The sequence below is a fragment of the Musca vetustissima genome, unplaced genomic scaffold (assembly GCF_032173495.1).
Source record: "Musca vetustissima isolate MV318-11 ecotype Yass unplaced genomic scaffold, APGP_CSIRO_Mvet_v1 utg31836, whole genome shotgun sequence".
NCBI classification, from domain to species: Eukaryota; Metazoa; Arthropoda; class Insecta; order Diptera; family Muscidae; genus Musca; species Musca vetustissima.
This window is the reverse complement of record NW_026880642.1, coordinates 86,068-103,936: the sequence shown is the minus strand read 5'-3', so window position 1 is coordinate 103,936 and position 17,869 is coordinate 86,068. Positions and strand designations below refer to the sequence as shown.

Sequence of the window (17,869 nt, the reverse complement as noted above, 5' to 3'; positions counted from 1 at the left end):
AACAAATATCAATCGGACACCCGTTGATTATTTGGAGTCCAATTAACATCAAGTCGGTCGAAAATATGTACGGGCTAAAAAACGCAAAATATATAAAATATATAACATATATGGGAGCTGTATCCCAATCTCAACTGATTTCAACAAAAAAAAAAAACACGTTATGTTATAGTAACTTCAGTATGTTGTGCAAAATTTTGTGCCAATCGGACCCACCTGGGGAGTTTGGTGCACCATTTATATCTAACTTCAATACGTTGTGCAAAATTTAGTGTCAATCGCCCTAGCTTTGAGAGTTTGGTGCTCCATTCGGAGCACTATTAACTAAAAATCGGACAATAATATATATGGGAGCTATATCTAAATCGGAACCAATATACGCGAAACTTGACATACATCATTCTAGACTTAATTAAGTACACTGTGCCAAATTTCGTGCAAATCGACAGATATGAAGGGACTTTGGTGCATCATTTCTATTAAATCGGACGAAAAAATATATAGGAAACTTAAAACACATTAATCTAGTACGCTGTGCCAAATTTCGTGCAAATCAAAAGATATGCAGGCACTTTGGTACACCATTTCAATTAAATCGGACGATAATATATATGCGAGCTTTATCTAAATCTGAACCGTTTTTTCGGATTTCAATAGGGTTCGTCCTTAGGTCGGATAAGTGACCTATACCAGATTTCATTCAATTCGGATCATAAATGCGATATGTATTTTGTTTACAATTTAACATGGACGGACTGACGGGCGGACGAATAGACGGACATGTACAAATCAACTTAGAAAGTGATTCTATGCACATTCTCAAAAGGAACCATGTGTCTATCTCGTTTCCTTTTGTCTGTCACAAACATATGCACAAAGACATAATACCCTGTTCCACCGTGTGGTGAAGGGTATAAAAAGGGGGTAGTCCCCTTACCCCCTAAGAGGGGGTGAATATAAATAATTATAATTGGGAGGGAGATTTGTTACCTAATACGACTACAAAATAACAAATTACGAACTCGGTTGAAAAAATTGGGGGGTACCGTTATATGGGGGTTACCTGAAAATGTAGACCGATATTTATAATTTTTAGTGGAGAAATTTGGTACCCGGTTGAAAAACGCGCTCCAGAACACTAAAATACTGAAAATCTGGGGTTATCCTTATATGGTAGCTATGCCTAAATGTGGACCGATTTAACCTATCATTGAACTTGATCTGCCTGCAGACAAAAGGCAAACCTATGCAAAATTTTTGGCGATCTATCTCAATTAGTTTAGAGGCTGAAGTGATTTCAAAAGAGAGATGACATGTCATCGAATTTCACGCTAATGGAAAGGAAGTAAACGATTTATTCCAAACATTACAGTTACAAAATTTGTTCCTGATTTAAATCAAGAAGATAGGTAATGTCTATCAACCGGTGGTCAGATGCTGGTCAGGAGCAAGCACTAACTGATTAATATCTAGCAAAATGTGGTGTCTTGGCCAAAGGGGGGTAAATATAATCTGAGTTGGTTAAAAATGCCTCGATGTCGGCCAACCTTCACAATAATTATTGAAGGGATTAACCAATTTGTTCCAAACATTACGATCGGCGCTTCAGGAGATAATGAAATACTAAACTACAGACATTCAGGTTGTTCTAGGACCTTAAAATGACTCGTCACGATTGATAAAGATTTGACTTAGAAATTACATTTAACACAGAGTTATACCTTTTGTGGTTTGAACAGGGATCACTTAACTATCTCACAAAGCTATAAATGGACCCCACCCATGATTGCTGATCTATGGAACATCCGAATGTCAGAATTCTAACGTAATTCGAAAGATTATATATATATATGGCTCTGGTATGAATTAGGATTATTGGTCCGAAGGTGTGATTGGATAAATGTATACTGTTAGGATAAATGTATATTAAATATGTCGTAGGCTGAGGGTTGATAACTGTTTTTTTTTTTGCAAAATATTTCTATAATTTTATATATCCTGTTCAAAAATTGCCATCATCATACAATGAAAAACGAACAGACTTTTTTAATCTATCAAAAAATTAATAAAATGACAATTTTTATTTTCAAATGCCTCAAACAATTAGTGTCACACTTCATAATCCCATTACTTTAAACCTTTGCTTAGAATTGCGGTTAAGATTAAAGAAACCCCTAAAATGAAATACAAAAGACTTAAGACACAAGCACCTATTGGGCGCCAAACATCACACGTAGTTCCTACACCAGAATGTCATCCGTTTTGTTTACCACAACCTGAATTGATATTCAATACTTTTTTATTTAAAAAATATCATTGAGAACAGCAGATTCATTTCAATGCTTTAACATAAACAATTTTGCACATGAATGGCAAAAAATACAAGGGATCTCACACCACAATATTTTTTTCGGTAATTCTCGAGAAATTTGAAAATGAAGATATAAAACACCTTTTTGGCGGAAAAAATATGTTATTAATTTTAATGAAGCATTAAATACGTTCGATAAAGCCGGATAATAGATTGTGGCAAAATTTTGCTAAAATTTTATGATTAAGTGATTAATGTGTTAATTTTTTTTACTCTGAAACTCCTAATCAGAAAAAAATAACTACACGTTTTGTTTAAACATATTGATGATTAGTAATGCCTAACAAGCAAAATTTAAATAAAAAATAAAATTCTCACACTTGAAATAAATGTGGAAATAAAAAAAACACAAACGAAAAAACAACAACACTGTGCAAAACTTACTGTGCTCACAAAACGTTCCCGTATAGCCAGCATGGCATTTACAAAAAGTGCCCACATCAACCATTTCGCATGTGCCATGCCCGGAACAGGGTAGATTTTTTGATGAATCAATATTGGTGGCATTGGCAAAACATCCATCTGCAAATTATTAAGGTTTTTTGATTATTAATCAAATGATTTTTTAAATTTAGTTAAGCTTCTTCTTCAAATAGTAATTAATTATGTTGTTTTGCTGGGTAAAATAAATAAATACTCACCATTACATTGAGGCTGATTGCACAGCGGTCGTATCTGTTCACAATGTTTACCAGCTCTTCCCGGTGGACAATGGCAATAATAGCTACCGGGGGTATTTAGACAACGACCCTCCAAACATGGAGATGGTGTACAGTGATCATTGGCCTCCTGAAATGACGAAGAAAACTATCCGGTTGAACATCAATTAATTTTTAGTAGTAAAAATAAAATATTTGCATCTTAAATAGGTATTATGTTAATAGTATGTATAGCATTTGTTAAATCCTCCACCATAAGGAAGAGGAGCACTTTAGTTCGCAACTCCTCGTCGGAAATCCATTGAAAATTTTATATACCGGTCCGAGTTTTTATATAGTCACTATACAACGGTATAACACAATATTCAGCATTTTGAGCACATTTTTCAACTGTATTGACTGTAATTTTGTACTTTTTCAATAAATATTGCTCCACATTTTAGGGTAGTCCCATATATAATTCACATTGGGGAGTTTGAGTTCATTTTTTAATCACATGGCCTTTCATTTTTAGTTTTTTTTTTTGGATTCTCATTGGGTAGAAATTCTACAAAAATATTAATATTTCACTTTTTTGTATAGCTTCCACCATAACGGCACGTTTATCAGCCGAATTGACTCTAATTTGACATTTTCAGATCTCATTAGTTGGCAAATTTTTTTTACCAAAAATTGCACCATCGGTCCATGATCAGTCCCTATACAGTTATTTCAATGGCCCTAGGCGCATTTTGTGAAATAATTTGGGACCTTCTTCATAAATATTTTCAATATAACTCAATGTTTTTACATAGTCCAGTGTCAACCTGAGGTTCTGTACTTTGGTATTTCATTTTCCACTCGACGCGACCAAACTTAACAAAATTTTTATTTGCTCAGATTTTAATTGCAGTTCGAAGATTTTTGTTCTGGGTGAGTGGAAAAAATTTTTGTATAAAATATTCAGCAGATGCCGATGGATTACCAGCCGAACTATTCAAGACCGGTAGCCAGACTCTTATCATTAACATGCACCTACTGATTAGTACAATTTGGCTAGAAGAATGCATACCCAATGACTGGAACCTCAGCAGCATGTGTCCCGTGCACAAAAATGGATACAAGACGATATATGCCAACTATAGAGGAATTAGTCTCCTCCCCATCACATATAAAGTGCTATTCAGCGTGCTGCGCCAAATCCTGGAAAGGACCCAAATCCTGGAAAGGACCCATGAAAAACACATCGACACATTTCACCTATTCCTCGACTATATAGCCATATTCGTAAGCCCAATCCGCTCAAAGGTTTTTAAAGCCATGTCTGCGTTCCGCATTCTTGCAATATTAATACGGCTATGCAGGATAACTTTAAGCGGCATAAGGTCAGCAGTTAAAGCTGGAAAGGACCTGTCGGAGTCTTTCAATACAGAACGAGGATTTAGACAAGGTGGCAGTTTGTTGTGTGACCTTTTCTGATATACTGCTGAAAAAGGTCATACGACATAAAAGGTCGAACTTTGCGAACGCTTACAGCCACCTTTGTACGAATAGAGGTGTAGTCTGACAAATTAGGACTTGTAGTAAATGGCGAGAAGACCAAGTTGATGGTATCAACGCCCAAGACGTCCAGTGGACTCGGACCAACTGATGCTACTACTTTCTGAGGAAGGCCATCTCTCGCCTCAAACTCACACTCTACAAGATGCTGATATGCTGGTGTATGAAACTGAAGCATGGGTACTTGCGCAGGCAGAGAGAAAGATTCTCCGAATGGTTTTTGGAGAAAATGTCTCCGAAAGGCCTACGCATCGATCTGTTTCGACGGGGAATATCGGCGTCGATTGAATTATAAAAAGTGAGCCAATTGATGGTTCACGCAGAAGAGGAAGGCCACGATTTCGATGGGAAGACCAAGCGGAAAGTCTTTCATGGTCTCATGGTTTTTCAAATTGGTGGAGCTGTGCACAAAACCAACGCGTCTGGATACCTATCTTAGCTCGGCCTATGGAACAAATGTTCTGTCTCAAACCAGTTTGGTATTTATGTGTTCGATATAGGTTAATGTTTTGACATAGTTATCACATTTTTCCAACTATGTGAACGGTTTTTTGTAAATCCAAGTTCGTGTTCGAGTTCAGACTTCTTCCCATAATCATTTCAATATTGGTCCATGTGATTTGTCCCCATATATATGTCCCACACAATTGTCGCTATATTAAAAATTATAGACGCATTTTTTCAATGAAGAGGTTGTTGGGGTTCATGGAAGGCGAAAATATATTTCCAGAAAATGTTCGATATAGTTCCATGATTAAAGACTCCCAAAATAAAAGAACCTTTTTAACAGTTCCTCAAATATGTTTGGAGTTCTTGTGAATAAAAAAAGTCATCCCAGAAAATGTTCAATGCCGTTTCATATTATGTAGCCTTACAAGGTTCGACTCAATTTCAGGTTTGTTGTAGTTCCTAGCTCAGTTTTTCCAACATGAGTGCCTGTAATTTCTCAGATCATAAAAAATTGCTAGCAGATGTCCCGAGTAAAAAAATGGGCACACCAATATTACGCTGAGAACCAGAAATGTCAAATTATAAAATTACAACTATGAAAGTATAAAAAACCTGGGGGATGTACCAAGTGAGGACATTTTGAGGTGAGGCGTTTATTTCAAAAATTAATTATTGATAGTAAAAAGAATTTCATAGGCTGCCCACTTCTGCTCTATCCCTCTGGGTCCATTATATACATGTCCACTTTTTAAAAAAGCTCCACAAGAACCAGCTTAATTGTTGGTATGTCATTTCAGAGATGTTATATCTTCAGTGAAATTGATATATTTTGTAAAACATATTCTCCTTCTATTTCGCGTATTCTTGGGCCTTTTTCGTACTGATTTTTTTTAAACCACAAAAACACCTCTTACTGAAAATCCTGTTTTTTGGATTCCCGAAATTTTGGTCTACTCCAGAGATAAGGAGTTGTTTATTATTCAAAATTTCCTCTCTCACTATAGATGTCAAAAAGCCTTGGTCATCGGATTATCTTCCAGTACAATTCCTAAAGTTTTTCTTTTAAGACCAGTAGCGTAAGTCTCTAAGATAACTGTTTTCCCTTTACAAAATAACATAATCAAATTTAAATCACAGTCAACGACTTAAAATAAACGACTTAATGCCATTATTATCCAAGTTTATGGTCAATATCGGTTATTTATGTAGCAAATTTTATTCGTGATACCTTAATGAGAGAATGTGTTTTGGTAAGCTTCTTAACAGACACGTTGTTTCATTGTCATGGTCTATAATGAAAACATAAAGTTTGTTTCTTAAGTCTTTTGTTTCATTTGCATGTTCGCCCCTTCATCAATGATTTCAAGAAAACAAAAAACAAGCAGCCCCTTTATATGTTCTACATACCGACATACATGCATACATACATATGTAAGTAATCAGTTTAACACGACTGTTTTGTTTTCATGACATTGTTACAATTTAAATTGCCTTTTCAATTCGTATTTAGGCTATAAATAAGCATTTAAATAATGGAACTATCGACACCTTCTTCCACCACAGAATCAACAACAACAAAATTACAAACAATTCCCAATAAAAAAACACAAATGAAAACAATTAACACAAAAACAATTTTGGTTACTGACAAATGTGAAGATGTGAGTTATTTTTTACTTAATATTCTCAACACATTCGGAATGACACATTCATAACATTGTCGGAATAATAAAAACTGTAGCAAGGGACAAAAATAACCAGCAACTGAATGAAGACATACATTCCAATCCAATCCAAAAAACGCAGAGTAACACCTCATGAAACTCTAATAAATTTCCATGGTTCGACAATGGAAATACGAAAATAATAAACAACTTAGGAATAATTAAAATGAGCTCAAAATAATTTTGTTTATTTTTCGTTTTGGTATTCGACAGTATCTGATAATTTATGTACATAAATTTGTTGTTGTTGTTAATTGTGTGTGTGAGCCTGTTTGTGTGTTGCATGTGATGCATATTTATAACAAAAAACTTAAATGTTTTAAATCTCCTAAAAAATTGAGTTTTAATTTAAATCAAATACCCATTGTTTCATACAAATTATCGATCGTTATGTCTTTCAACAAATGGCGGGGCCATATTTTCTTAACTTTATTGATTCCAATGCGTTTTGATCATACCAAAAAACAAACTCATTGGCTATGTGAAGAAAAAGAAGACAAAACGAACGCCATCATCTAAAGTGGCACCATCAGCAACTGACCAACATTATGTCGTTTGACCATTCACTGAAGAATGAAAGAAAGAAAAACAAAATAGTTTAAGTAGACCATGAAATCCACAGAACCTCGGGAAGTGGCAGCAAAATGGCAACAGTGGGATGGATATGTGACAATGCAAAAATATAAAAAAATATTCGATTTTGTCGCAAAATGTAGTACAAATTTTGCAAAATAAGGGTTTGTAGTCTACAATATTGTTTCCTAAAAGAAAGCCTTAATATTTTAATATAGCCGCCATATATATATATATATATATATTGGTACTAGAAATTAAAAGCTGGACCTTTCTTTATCTCAGAGAATGTAGAGATATTAAATTTTTAAACTCTATATAAGGGTATAGCTTTGTGGGTCCCCAAAAAATTGTCGCAAATATTGGTCTAGATCCACATTTTAGTATACAGATCGTTATATCTCAACTAGTTGAGTCGTTCTAGACATGTGTGTCTGCCCGTCCGTCTGCCCATTATAATTTTTTAAACACGATACATGACACAGTTATGAACCAATCGTCACGAAACGTTGCATGTTGGACGTCTTCGGGGCAAAAAAAATCGATTTTTTTGTATTGATCGGTTAATATTTAGTGATCCAATTCAAACGAAAACTTTATTTTTCCTGTTACTCTGGTCGCTCTAGAGTCTGATATTTCGAATTTTTGAAGAAGGAGCAAGTTTGTATATTTTCATCACCATCGGTTAATATATAGCGTGTCAAATGGACCCAGACTCCAGAATATTACACAAATGTTCACCCCGGGAACAGATTCCAGAAATATGCCAGGGTAAGAAAAAAAGGACAAATATCGAGACATATTGCCGAGGCTTGATATGTAGATTCGTAGAAATTTAGAGTCCGGGTAGGTGTGTAGAGTATCTCTATTTACTGGTTTTGGAATATATATATTATCTACATACACATTTGGAAGCATATATTTATTATAGTTTGCTCTAATTGACTTATCTATCTCTATGGATCTACAGAAAATAGTTTGTGACAAGACATTTTGACGCCGTTCCGCACTTTTTATACTTTCCACAATGTGGTGTTTTTTTTTTAAATCCCTTAAATCGGTCAGAATCTTTATATGGGGACTCTGTTATGGCATTATGTTATAGTATGTTGTTCATGTAAGAATGGTTAAAAATTACATACACTTAGGCTGTACAGGTGAGATAGAAACTTCGACATACCCCATATTTTAAGAATATTAAGTCAAAAAATCAACAGATATGGAAAATTGTCTAAAAACTATATTTTCCCGCATAGTTTCCTTATATGGAAGCAGTAAATGGCGAGAAACAAAGCTGATGGTATCGACGCTCAAGTCGTTCACATGGGTCAATTGTGGAACTTGAAAACTACAGCTTCAAGGTAGTGAACGTTTTTATATACCTCTAAAACTAATATACAAAACTAAAAACATTAACTTTGAAATCCCGAGAAGAATAGTGTTGGTCAAAAGATACTACCATAACTCGAGTAAGCAAGGCCACCTCTCGCTGACCCTCAAACTGACCCTCTACAAGACGCTGATAATGACACCCGTGCCGATGTATAGATCTGAAGCATGGGATGAGACAGTTCTTGTAATGTTTGAGAGAAACATTTTCTGAAAATCTATGACCTATCTGCGTCGATGGTGAATATCGCCGTTGAATGAACCATTAGTTGTACCATCTTTTCTCGGATATCGACGTAGTCAGACATATCGAGTTGCTGCGATTGAGCATGAGGATGCAGCTACTCAAACGGCTAAAAGCGAGTCAACTGGTTCAAGCAGGAGGTGAAGGCCACGAATTTGATGGAAATATCAAATGGAAGACAACATTTCGAAAAATGGCTTTTCGAATCGGAAGTTCTGAACACAAGACCTCAACAATCCAATAAAATTCATATTTCCAAATTTCAGAATTCCTGTTCACTCAAATTCAAGTTTAATACGATTATGTATACATTAGTACCAATTTCCAAAACTTCCTACATATATATACATACAATCAATTGAAAGCATAGTTCCAAATTTCAGGATTCCAGCCCTATCGGTTCAACCAAATCCAACTTGTAACAAATTTAGAACGAATTTCCAAAACTTTCTACATATCCACATCCCACACCCCAACAGCAATTCTAAATCAAAATATCAGTATTCCAGCTCTATCGGTTATTAGTCCAAGATTCAAATTGTACCAAATTTAGTATCATTTAGTACATATAAGTACAAAACTACCAATACTTCCTACATATATAAATTCTGCAATGCAATAGTAATCTTATTTCCAAATTTCCGTGTTCCAGCATTTAGTAATTTTGGTACACAAAATTACAAATATGCATAACTATATACAAATAACAATCCCACAGTCCGATGGTATTATTAATTTTAAATTTCAGGATTCCAGCTTTATCTGTGCTTCCAAATTTTGTAATATAATATATATCCTACTCCTCAACTTTGAGTCTCATTCAAAATTTCAAGTTTGACAAGGCTTAAAACTGTAATGCTACGAAATTGTAATAAATTTGGTACATTTTAGAATTTTTCGGATACTTAAAGTTAAGATTTCCAAAACCAAAACCTACCTACAGCCCATAAGTGACCCTCATTCCCAATTTAAGAGTTCTAGCTCTACAGATTCGCCAAATACAAATGGTACCATATTTAGTACATTTTAGAACTTTTTGTGTCGTTCTAACCAAATATCCAGCCTTATCTTAAATCTTCGGACTAAGAGTGTTCCTCACCCTACATTTCAAGATTCTAGCTTCAGCCATATCGTCTGGGTGATGATGAATCACTAAGTCGGTCAATCACTTTACTCTTTTTTTAATATAGATTTTCAAAACCTTTTATACCAAATTGCAGTCACATGGTGATAAATTCTGCTAAAGCCTTCAAAATGTCTAAAATTTGCCGGTATCTTTATATGGGAGCTATAGCAAAACTTAAACTGTGATAATTTTTGGTAGGAAGATTTGGTACCCATGGGGACATTCAAAATTAAAGCCAGTTCGGTTGAAAAACTTGCTCAAAATACAGAATAAAGGGGTGGGGTCTACCCGGAATCTTTCGCCCGGAATCTTTCGCCAATATTGATAATTCCTCTCTTCCGACCAAAAATGCCAATATTGGCGCTACCTTAAATACTAAAAATCGATACTAATGTCAAGGCCAAAAATTTAAAAGTCTAAAAGTCGACTGTCTGTCGTTTTATTCCGTCTAGTACCTTCGCCACAAAGGGCAGACATTTTGTGCAATGTGTTATAAAAAATCGATATATTTGATGTAAACTTTGTATATTTTTACGACACCTAGAAACCGAAGATGGGATCCATCGGTCCAAACAAACTTGTATCTCAAAAACATTTAAAAATTTAAGGTCATTATCAACAGAATTGAAATTAACTTTGTACATCGAAATATTCTTATCAAATGTATATAAAGATAAAAATGGGTTCCATCGGTCTCCACCTTGTGGTAAATATTCCAAAAAGATACAAAATTAAAAAAGTTAATCATATGAAGCGATCCATTGAATGCACCTATTTGTTAAACTCTGTTAAATCCAAATATGGGATCTACAGGGTCACTTCTTATATTACCCTAAGGATAAGTCAGGATAACTATATATCATATTAGCCACACTATTATTCTACCATCAAACCACTGTCTCCACATTATTGGCACTCTCTATCCATGGAAATTGTCTCATATTGCTAATATTATTTTGCATGCGTATTAAGGTCCGATCAATGGACAAAGTAGCCAACGAGCTGAAGACAGACAGACAACCGCAACAACTACACTAAGCAACGAGGACAGATAGGAAGACAGGAGCTATAGCAAAACTGCAGTTTCACACAATGTGTGAAACGATGATGATGATGGGCCACAGTGAATACGATCAACACACAAACATGACATGGCTGTTACCATTGATGTTGTTGTTGCGATCGGGACTGTTGGTTGTTGTATGTATCATACAGCAGTATCTGTCACACGAATTTGATGCTTTAATACCTTTTAACACTAATCGCATTACGGGCAATCAATTGTGATGAGAATTTTAAAAAAGAAGAGAATGGAAGAAGGAATGGAAGTCTGCAACGCACGTACGGAGGTACGCAAGCACACACACACACACACCGGCGATATTGTACCCATGGCGGAATGACTCTCCATATTTTTTTCTTCCAAAAATGCCTAAAGTCAAAAATCAAAGTCCATACAACCAAAAGAAACCTGGATTAAGAAGTGTGGTGCCTGAATGTGTGCGGGTATTTTTTGTTTTGTAGGCCACAGTGTAGAATGACTAACACTTTTTTCCAGCGTTCAATTTCCGTTTATATTTAAAATGTTCTTGTATTTCATGTTTTTCCATTTTTTCTCCTTATTTTTTGGAGCAACAATTTTGTTCTTTGACTTATCTTAACGATTTTCTCACGTGTTTGTTTCATTTTTTAATTTTTTAGATTTTGAGGGGGGATTTTAAATCCCAGTTTTGTTTACAAATGATGATGACAGTACGTGTGGCTGTATTTTAAATAAGTTTTTGTTTTTTTTTTTTCATTCGGGAAAGAATTGGAGCGTCCCATCTTCTAAATGAAAACTAATCACTTGTGGTATTTGTTCTTCTTTCTCTCTTTTGTTTTATGTGGCTCTCACCCTTATTTTCAAATAAATTTTAAACTAATTTTTATCGCTGTTCATTAGTTGGCGATTTATGGCCATGATTTGTAAATTCTACTTTTGAAAATTAATCATCATCAGGGAATATTAGATGAAAATAATTTTTGATTTTCTATTGTTGTTGTTATATTTCATGATTCTTCTTTAGGTAATTTCATGCTTGATTCAGGAAATGAATTGAAATACTATTTGTTGTATTTCACTATTAATGTTGGAGGAAATTAGTTTCCTCCCAATGTCGTCCTGCCTTATGAGAACAACTCACATAGAAATTTGAAAGGAATCAACAAGGAAATCTTGTTGCACAGTGTAAATGACATATAAAATCCTCCATGATATTACTCATAGGAACGGTAGCCAATAAAAGACAATGTAGTGATAACGTCTGGTAATGCTTGTTAACACCATGTACGCTTGTGTCTTAAGTCTTTTGTTCTCACAATCAAAAGCAATGCCAATATAAGCAATTCAACCATAAATAAATTTTATACAATACAATAATCGATACATTGTTAAACAGTTTATGTTTTCTTCGGTGATCATTAAAATCACATATAATTTAACAAGGCAGCACTACAACAGCAACAACAATAAGACATTGTTGTAACAACAAAATAATTTAATATACATTAAAAACAAATTGTTAAACATTAAAATGATTTCGAAGCACCAAGTATACAACTTGAAGAAAAGAAACGTAAGAAAAAAAAGACACTTGAGATAAAGATTTGAAACACTTACCTCACATAATGTACCGGAATATCCCAGCGGACAAATGCAATTGAATTTACCAATCATGTCCACACATTCGCCACCATTACGACACGGTGAATTAGCGCATTCATCAATATCGGTTTCACAATCGCGACCTGTTCATACAGTCAGCCACAAAGACAGCCAGCGGTACAGGCAATCCGTAACACCAATATCAGCAACGACATCAACAAGTCGGGCGACAACGATTTCCAACCAGATAACGAGCAAAATGAAAACGACACAGTTAAAAAAACCAAAAAAAAAAAGACCAAAAATTTCAAATACAAATAAAATTCATATCAAATTATTAACGGCATAACGAAAAAAATATAGTAGATGAAAAAAAAAAACAATATTGAAAGCATAAATAATTTCAACTGTCGTTAAACAAAAAATGGAACAACTGTCAATTACAAGAAATTTTTAAAAACGAGGTTGGTGAATAAAATTATGTTTTTTGTTTTTGTAATTTTTAACATATTTATGGGTGATTAGAACTGAAAAACATTTTTATTTGACAACTTAGGTACTGTTAGTAATGTAATGGTGTAATAATTGATATCGTTTCAGAGTGAAGCTCTTTGACAGAGTTAGTGTACAAATTACACTGTGACACAAAATGGAACTCATGGTCTAGGGCGGAATTTTTCATATGGGGATAAAAACCCTTGGTGAGTATATTGAGAATTCAGGACAAATTCGACATAGGTCAAGTTTTTAAGTTGCATTTTTAGAATTCATAGGTTTTTGTCATCATATGCATTTAAGTTTAATCGGTTAATTAAAACCGGTTTATTGTTTATTATCGAAAAATCTCAAAAATAACATGGCAAACAATGTTCCCAAAAATCATCACAATATAACTCAAAAATTTCACTAGTGGCTAATTTGTCCTTTTGGATTCCTAATATATTCGCATAGAGAATTTTGTCCATCAAAATCAAAATTCTATTGTACAGAGTTAGGATGTTTGGTATAGGGATACACATGTTGACGGTTTGGAATAGCTCCTATATAACGAGTGTTATTGTGGTCAAGTTTTAAATGAACTGTCTGTAATTTCGTATTTTGGGTTCTCATTGTAAGGAAAATTTCCCTACCAATTATTAATGTTGACTCAAGTGTTGGTGCAGCCCTCATTATTTGTGATATTTTTGATATTTTGGAAGCTTTTATTTTAATAAAATGTTGTATTCTAATTGGATGTCAAGTCTTACTACAAAAATGTATCAATATCGGCCCCGTTTTAATATTGGATTTGGATGGTTTATGTTTACTTTCGTTAAAACGGCGCTACGTGTAACACACGCAACGAAACACTTGCAATTTTACGGAAAAAGTCGCTCTCTAATAGGTGTTCACAATTAATGATTAAACACCTAACAAATTGTTTCTTTAGGGTCACTGAAAGACAAGGTATATTCCACCAAAAATCAAGTCCTCAAATTACTGGGTATAACCAATGATGAATTAATTTCAGGATTCCACTCTGGAACCGCATAAAAACATAGATGTTGAAGTTAAGACAATAAAAATCGCATACCTAAATTCGGCGAGCATTCAAATTACATAAAATTGGTCGGAACCTTTATATAAAGGTTATGTCATTGTTAATGTATGTCAGGAGGTTTTTTATCCTTGGAAGAGAAAAAAGGAATTGTAGACACTTAGATTAGAAATTGAGCTTAGAACTATCTGAAAGGAAAAATTGGAGGTGTCTTTATATAATATCTATGTCTCAGAATGGATCGATGACGAATTTTTTCTTCGAAGACTTTTTTATCCACCAAGAATCCGGAAAGCTAAATTACAAACTTCTAGACGTTTAGAAAAAAAATAATAATTAAACGTTTTTTAAGGAATCCACTCTGGAGCCGTTTAAAAACATAGAGGTTGAAGTTAAGACAATAAAAACTCTTAACTCGCAGACCTAAATTCGGTGAGCATTCAAATTGTAATTGTAGACATTTAGATTAGAATTGGAATTGTAGACATTTAGATTAGGAAATGAGCTTAGAACTATTTAAAAACATGTAAAATGGGTGGGGTCCTTATAAAATATGTATGCCTCAGAATGGATCTATAATGAACATTTTCTTCGAAGATGTGTTTTATCCACCAAGCATCCGGAAAGCCAAATTACAGTCTAGTCGTTTGAAATACACACCTCGAACCATAAAAATTCCTAAACTGTGGCTGGACCTTTATAAGTGATCCAAGTCGAAACATGGACATACAAAAGTGCATCGATTAAACTTAACAACAATTGTTGTTCGCATTGGATCCCGCACAATTTTAAAATCGCTCAAAAAGGGCTCGTGTCGATTGGTGCAAACAAATTTCGTCAGTGTATTTTTGACCGGCCAAAACATGAAATTCATAGCTAATTTTTCTGCGGCCTTTACTTTGCACCCAATGACCTATTTCATACCGACACAGAAAGAAATACGTGGTCAACAAATTTTTGTTGCCATGGGTTATTATTTAAGAGCCCAAAAACCATGTTTTAGAAGGTTCTCAATCCTAGTTTCCACTCGTGCTTCCAATCAAATACGGTATAATATGTTTTCAAATTTTATTGAACAACCTTTAAGTTTTTTCGGAAATCAAATATTTACGTAATTTGTTGATATTATGATATGTTTAGATGATGACTTTACTGATTATAAAAAAAAAAAACAAAAAATAAAATGGTTTTATACCCTTCACAAACTATTGTGTGGCCCCAGTAGTTTGTAATGCCGCGAAATATTGGTCCTAGACCCAACGTTTAGTATATCGATCTTCATCATCAGCAGAGTCGCTAATGGTTAGTAAATTTAGCACGAGGTTCCGGTTATGTTCAAGAAAAACGCCTATAATTTCCTATTAATTTCTCTTTCGAGATGAGCTACATGATCGGAGTTGCAATGAAAAGGAAAGCCAGAGAGATACTACATTCCCACCACTATGCGTTTCGCTGTTGGTTAAGCGGCTCAGCAGGCATATTGGGCAATATGGCTTACCAATGTCTTTACTTGATAAGTTGTATTTATGTCGACTATTGTTGCGAAATTGCATCTACGAATTATATTCAACCGTGTCAAGGTTCGGACATTTGGCATCACACCGGAACATTCCTTCAGAGCAGAAGGATCATTCATGTAAATGGGGTTCTTAAAAAAAATGTTCAAAGTTTTCTAGACCTTCGGCTTTTGGATTTTTATGACCTGAGATTGTTGTTAACATCCTTAAAATCTTTCTAATCCTTTCAAACCACAAATTAACTCCTCTCTTCTGTTAATTTTACAAATTCAAATCCTTCCCATTCCTTTACATACTACACACCACTAACATATTTAAATTCGCCTTAAAAAAAACAATTCAAGTTTTAAGAAAACAAACTAGTATTACTTAATCAAAACCCCCCAAAAATTTAAATCAACTACAAATATTTTCGTAAATTTTAAGATTTTTTCACACAACTACCAACCAGACTTAAAAAAATGGTATTCCGCCAAAAAAGTGTGACACAAATGGCTAAAACGCCAACACAAACAAGTCGTTATCCCCCTAAAGGCAAATAAACCGTCATGACATTTTAAAATCAATAAAAACAACAACTACAAAACCTCCTAGTCGAGAAACAGAAATCGTCACACCGATAACCAACTGAACTGGGCAGCAAAATGATCTACACTTGTTCCGTACACCGACAAAAATGTTTATTTGATTAAACCACCAAGCATGTCTATGATTGCGGTGAACTCAACGCAATCCAGCGCAGTTGGATGGCTGGCTGGCCATCGATTTGCTTAGTTCGCCAATCGATCGGCGGTTTTGGGTTGCATCGTTACATACCTGTAAATCCAGTTGCACATACACAGCGATAATCATTAACCAAATCTCGGCAAGTGGCACCATTTTTGCATTGGCCCACGCAATCATCTAAATCGGTGGCACACGTTGGACCACCCCAACCCTCAAGGCAAACGCATGAAAACGAACCGGGCAGATTAATGCATTGGCGGGCATTTACACAGGGTCCCATCGTATGGCTGGTGGAGGTCGTCGTTGTATGGTTGGAGGTGGCGGTGGCAAGGGCCGAAATCAATGCTGATGAGGATGAAGTACTTGAACTGCCAGCAACAGCCTTCGCCTGTGATGGTGGAGGATAACTCATTTCGCATTCGTTTACATCGATTTGACATACATCGCCTGTCCATTTGGCGGGACAAACACAACGGAAACCGCCGATTAGATCAATACAAGTGCCACCATGCTCGCAAGGTCCACCGGCACATTCATCGATATCTGAAAAACAAGATCAAAAACGAATGTTAAATGTTGTTGTTCGACGATTGTTTGGACAAAAACCAAAAAAATGTGGTTGGGTGCCATGGAAATAGCTATACAAACGACACACACACATGCACACAACCCATATGAAAAATGAATAAAAGTCTTTGGAAAAAATATAATGGTTTATTTATGGGTTTGGATTTAAGCGAGGCTTTGGTTGTGCTGCATTTTTGTGTAAGGAGATTTACACAAAGTGGATTCAATAGCTGTTTTGTTGCTTTCCCGAACTTCAAGTGCAGCATCTTGCGACAAAAATGGTTTGGGTGCTGCCATTGAGGAACAGAAAAAAAACAACGGTGAGCTACGCAAGTCAACAACCATCGCCTTTACATCGTTGATGCTGATGACGACGTCTTGAGTGATGTTTTTAAAACGACTGGAGACACTTTTATCAATTTTGTTGAAATCTTCGGCTGTTTACCGACCAACCGATCGACCAACTAACCAACCGGTGTTCGAATTCTCTCACAGTCATTGAAAATCGTTTCCATTTGTATCTGTTGCGTGATCAAAAAGTAAACACAATTAGCTCCAAAGTAAAGTGCATAACAAAAGGAGGATATGCTTCAGGTTCACTCCTCAAGCAATGAGTGTATATGTATGTGTGTGAGATTGACTGCCAGACCAGAAGTTGTTTGGGCATTAGACCATTGATTTTTTTGATTTGTTTGTTTTATTCTTGAAATGCATTTATTTCATTTACAATGCAATAGATAAATAAGACATTTGGAGTTTACAGTCGAGTTGGATTTAAGCGGTGGATTGTGATAGAAGAAACG

General features: G+C 35.0%; 1 protein-coding gene across 1 annotated transcript in view; it reads right to left on the bottom strand.

Annotated features, from left to right (window-relative positions):
- LOC133326385 (protein serrate-like) overlaps positions 1-17,869 on the bottom strand; it is a 71,614-nt gene that overhangs the window by 19,419 nt on the left and 34,326 nt on the right. Inside the window, 4 exon segments of the mRNA XM_061535037.1 lie at positions 2,756-2,893; positions 3,013-3,160; positions 12,735-12,862; positions 16,590-17,042. Coding sequence (XP_061391021.1) covers positions 2,756-2,893; positions 3,013-3,160; positions 12,735-12,862; positions 16,590-17,042 — 867 coding nt within the window.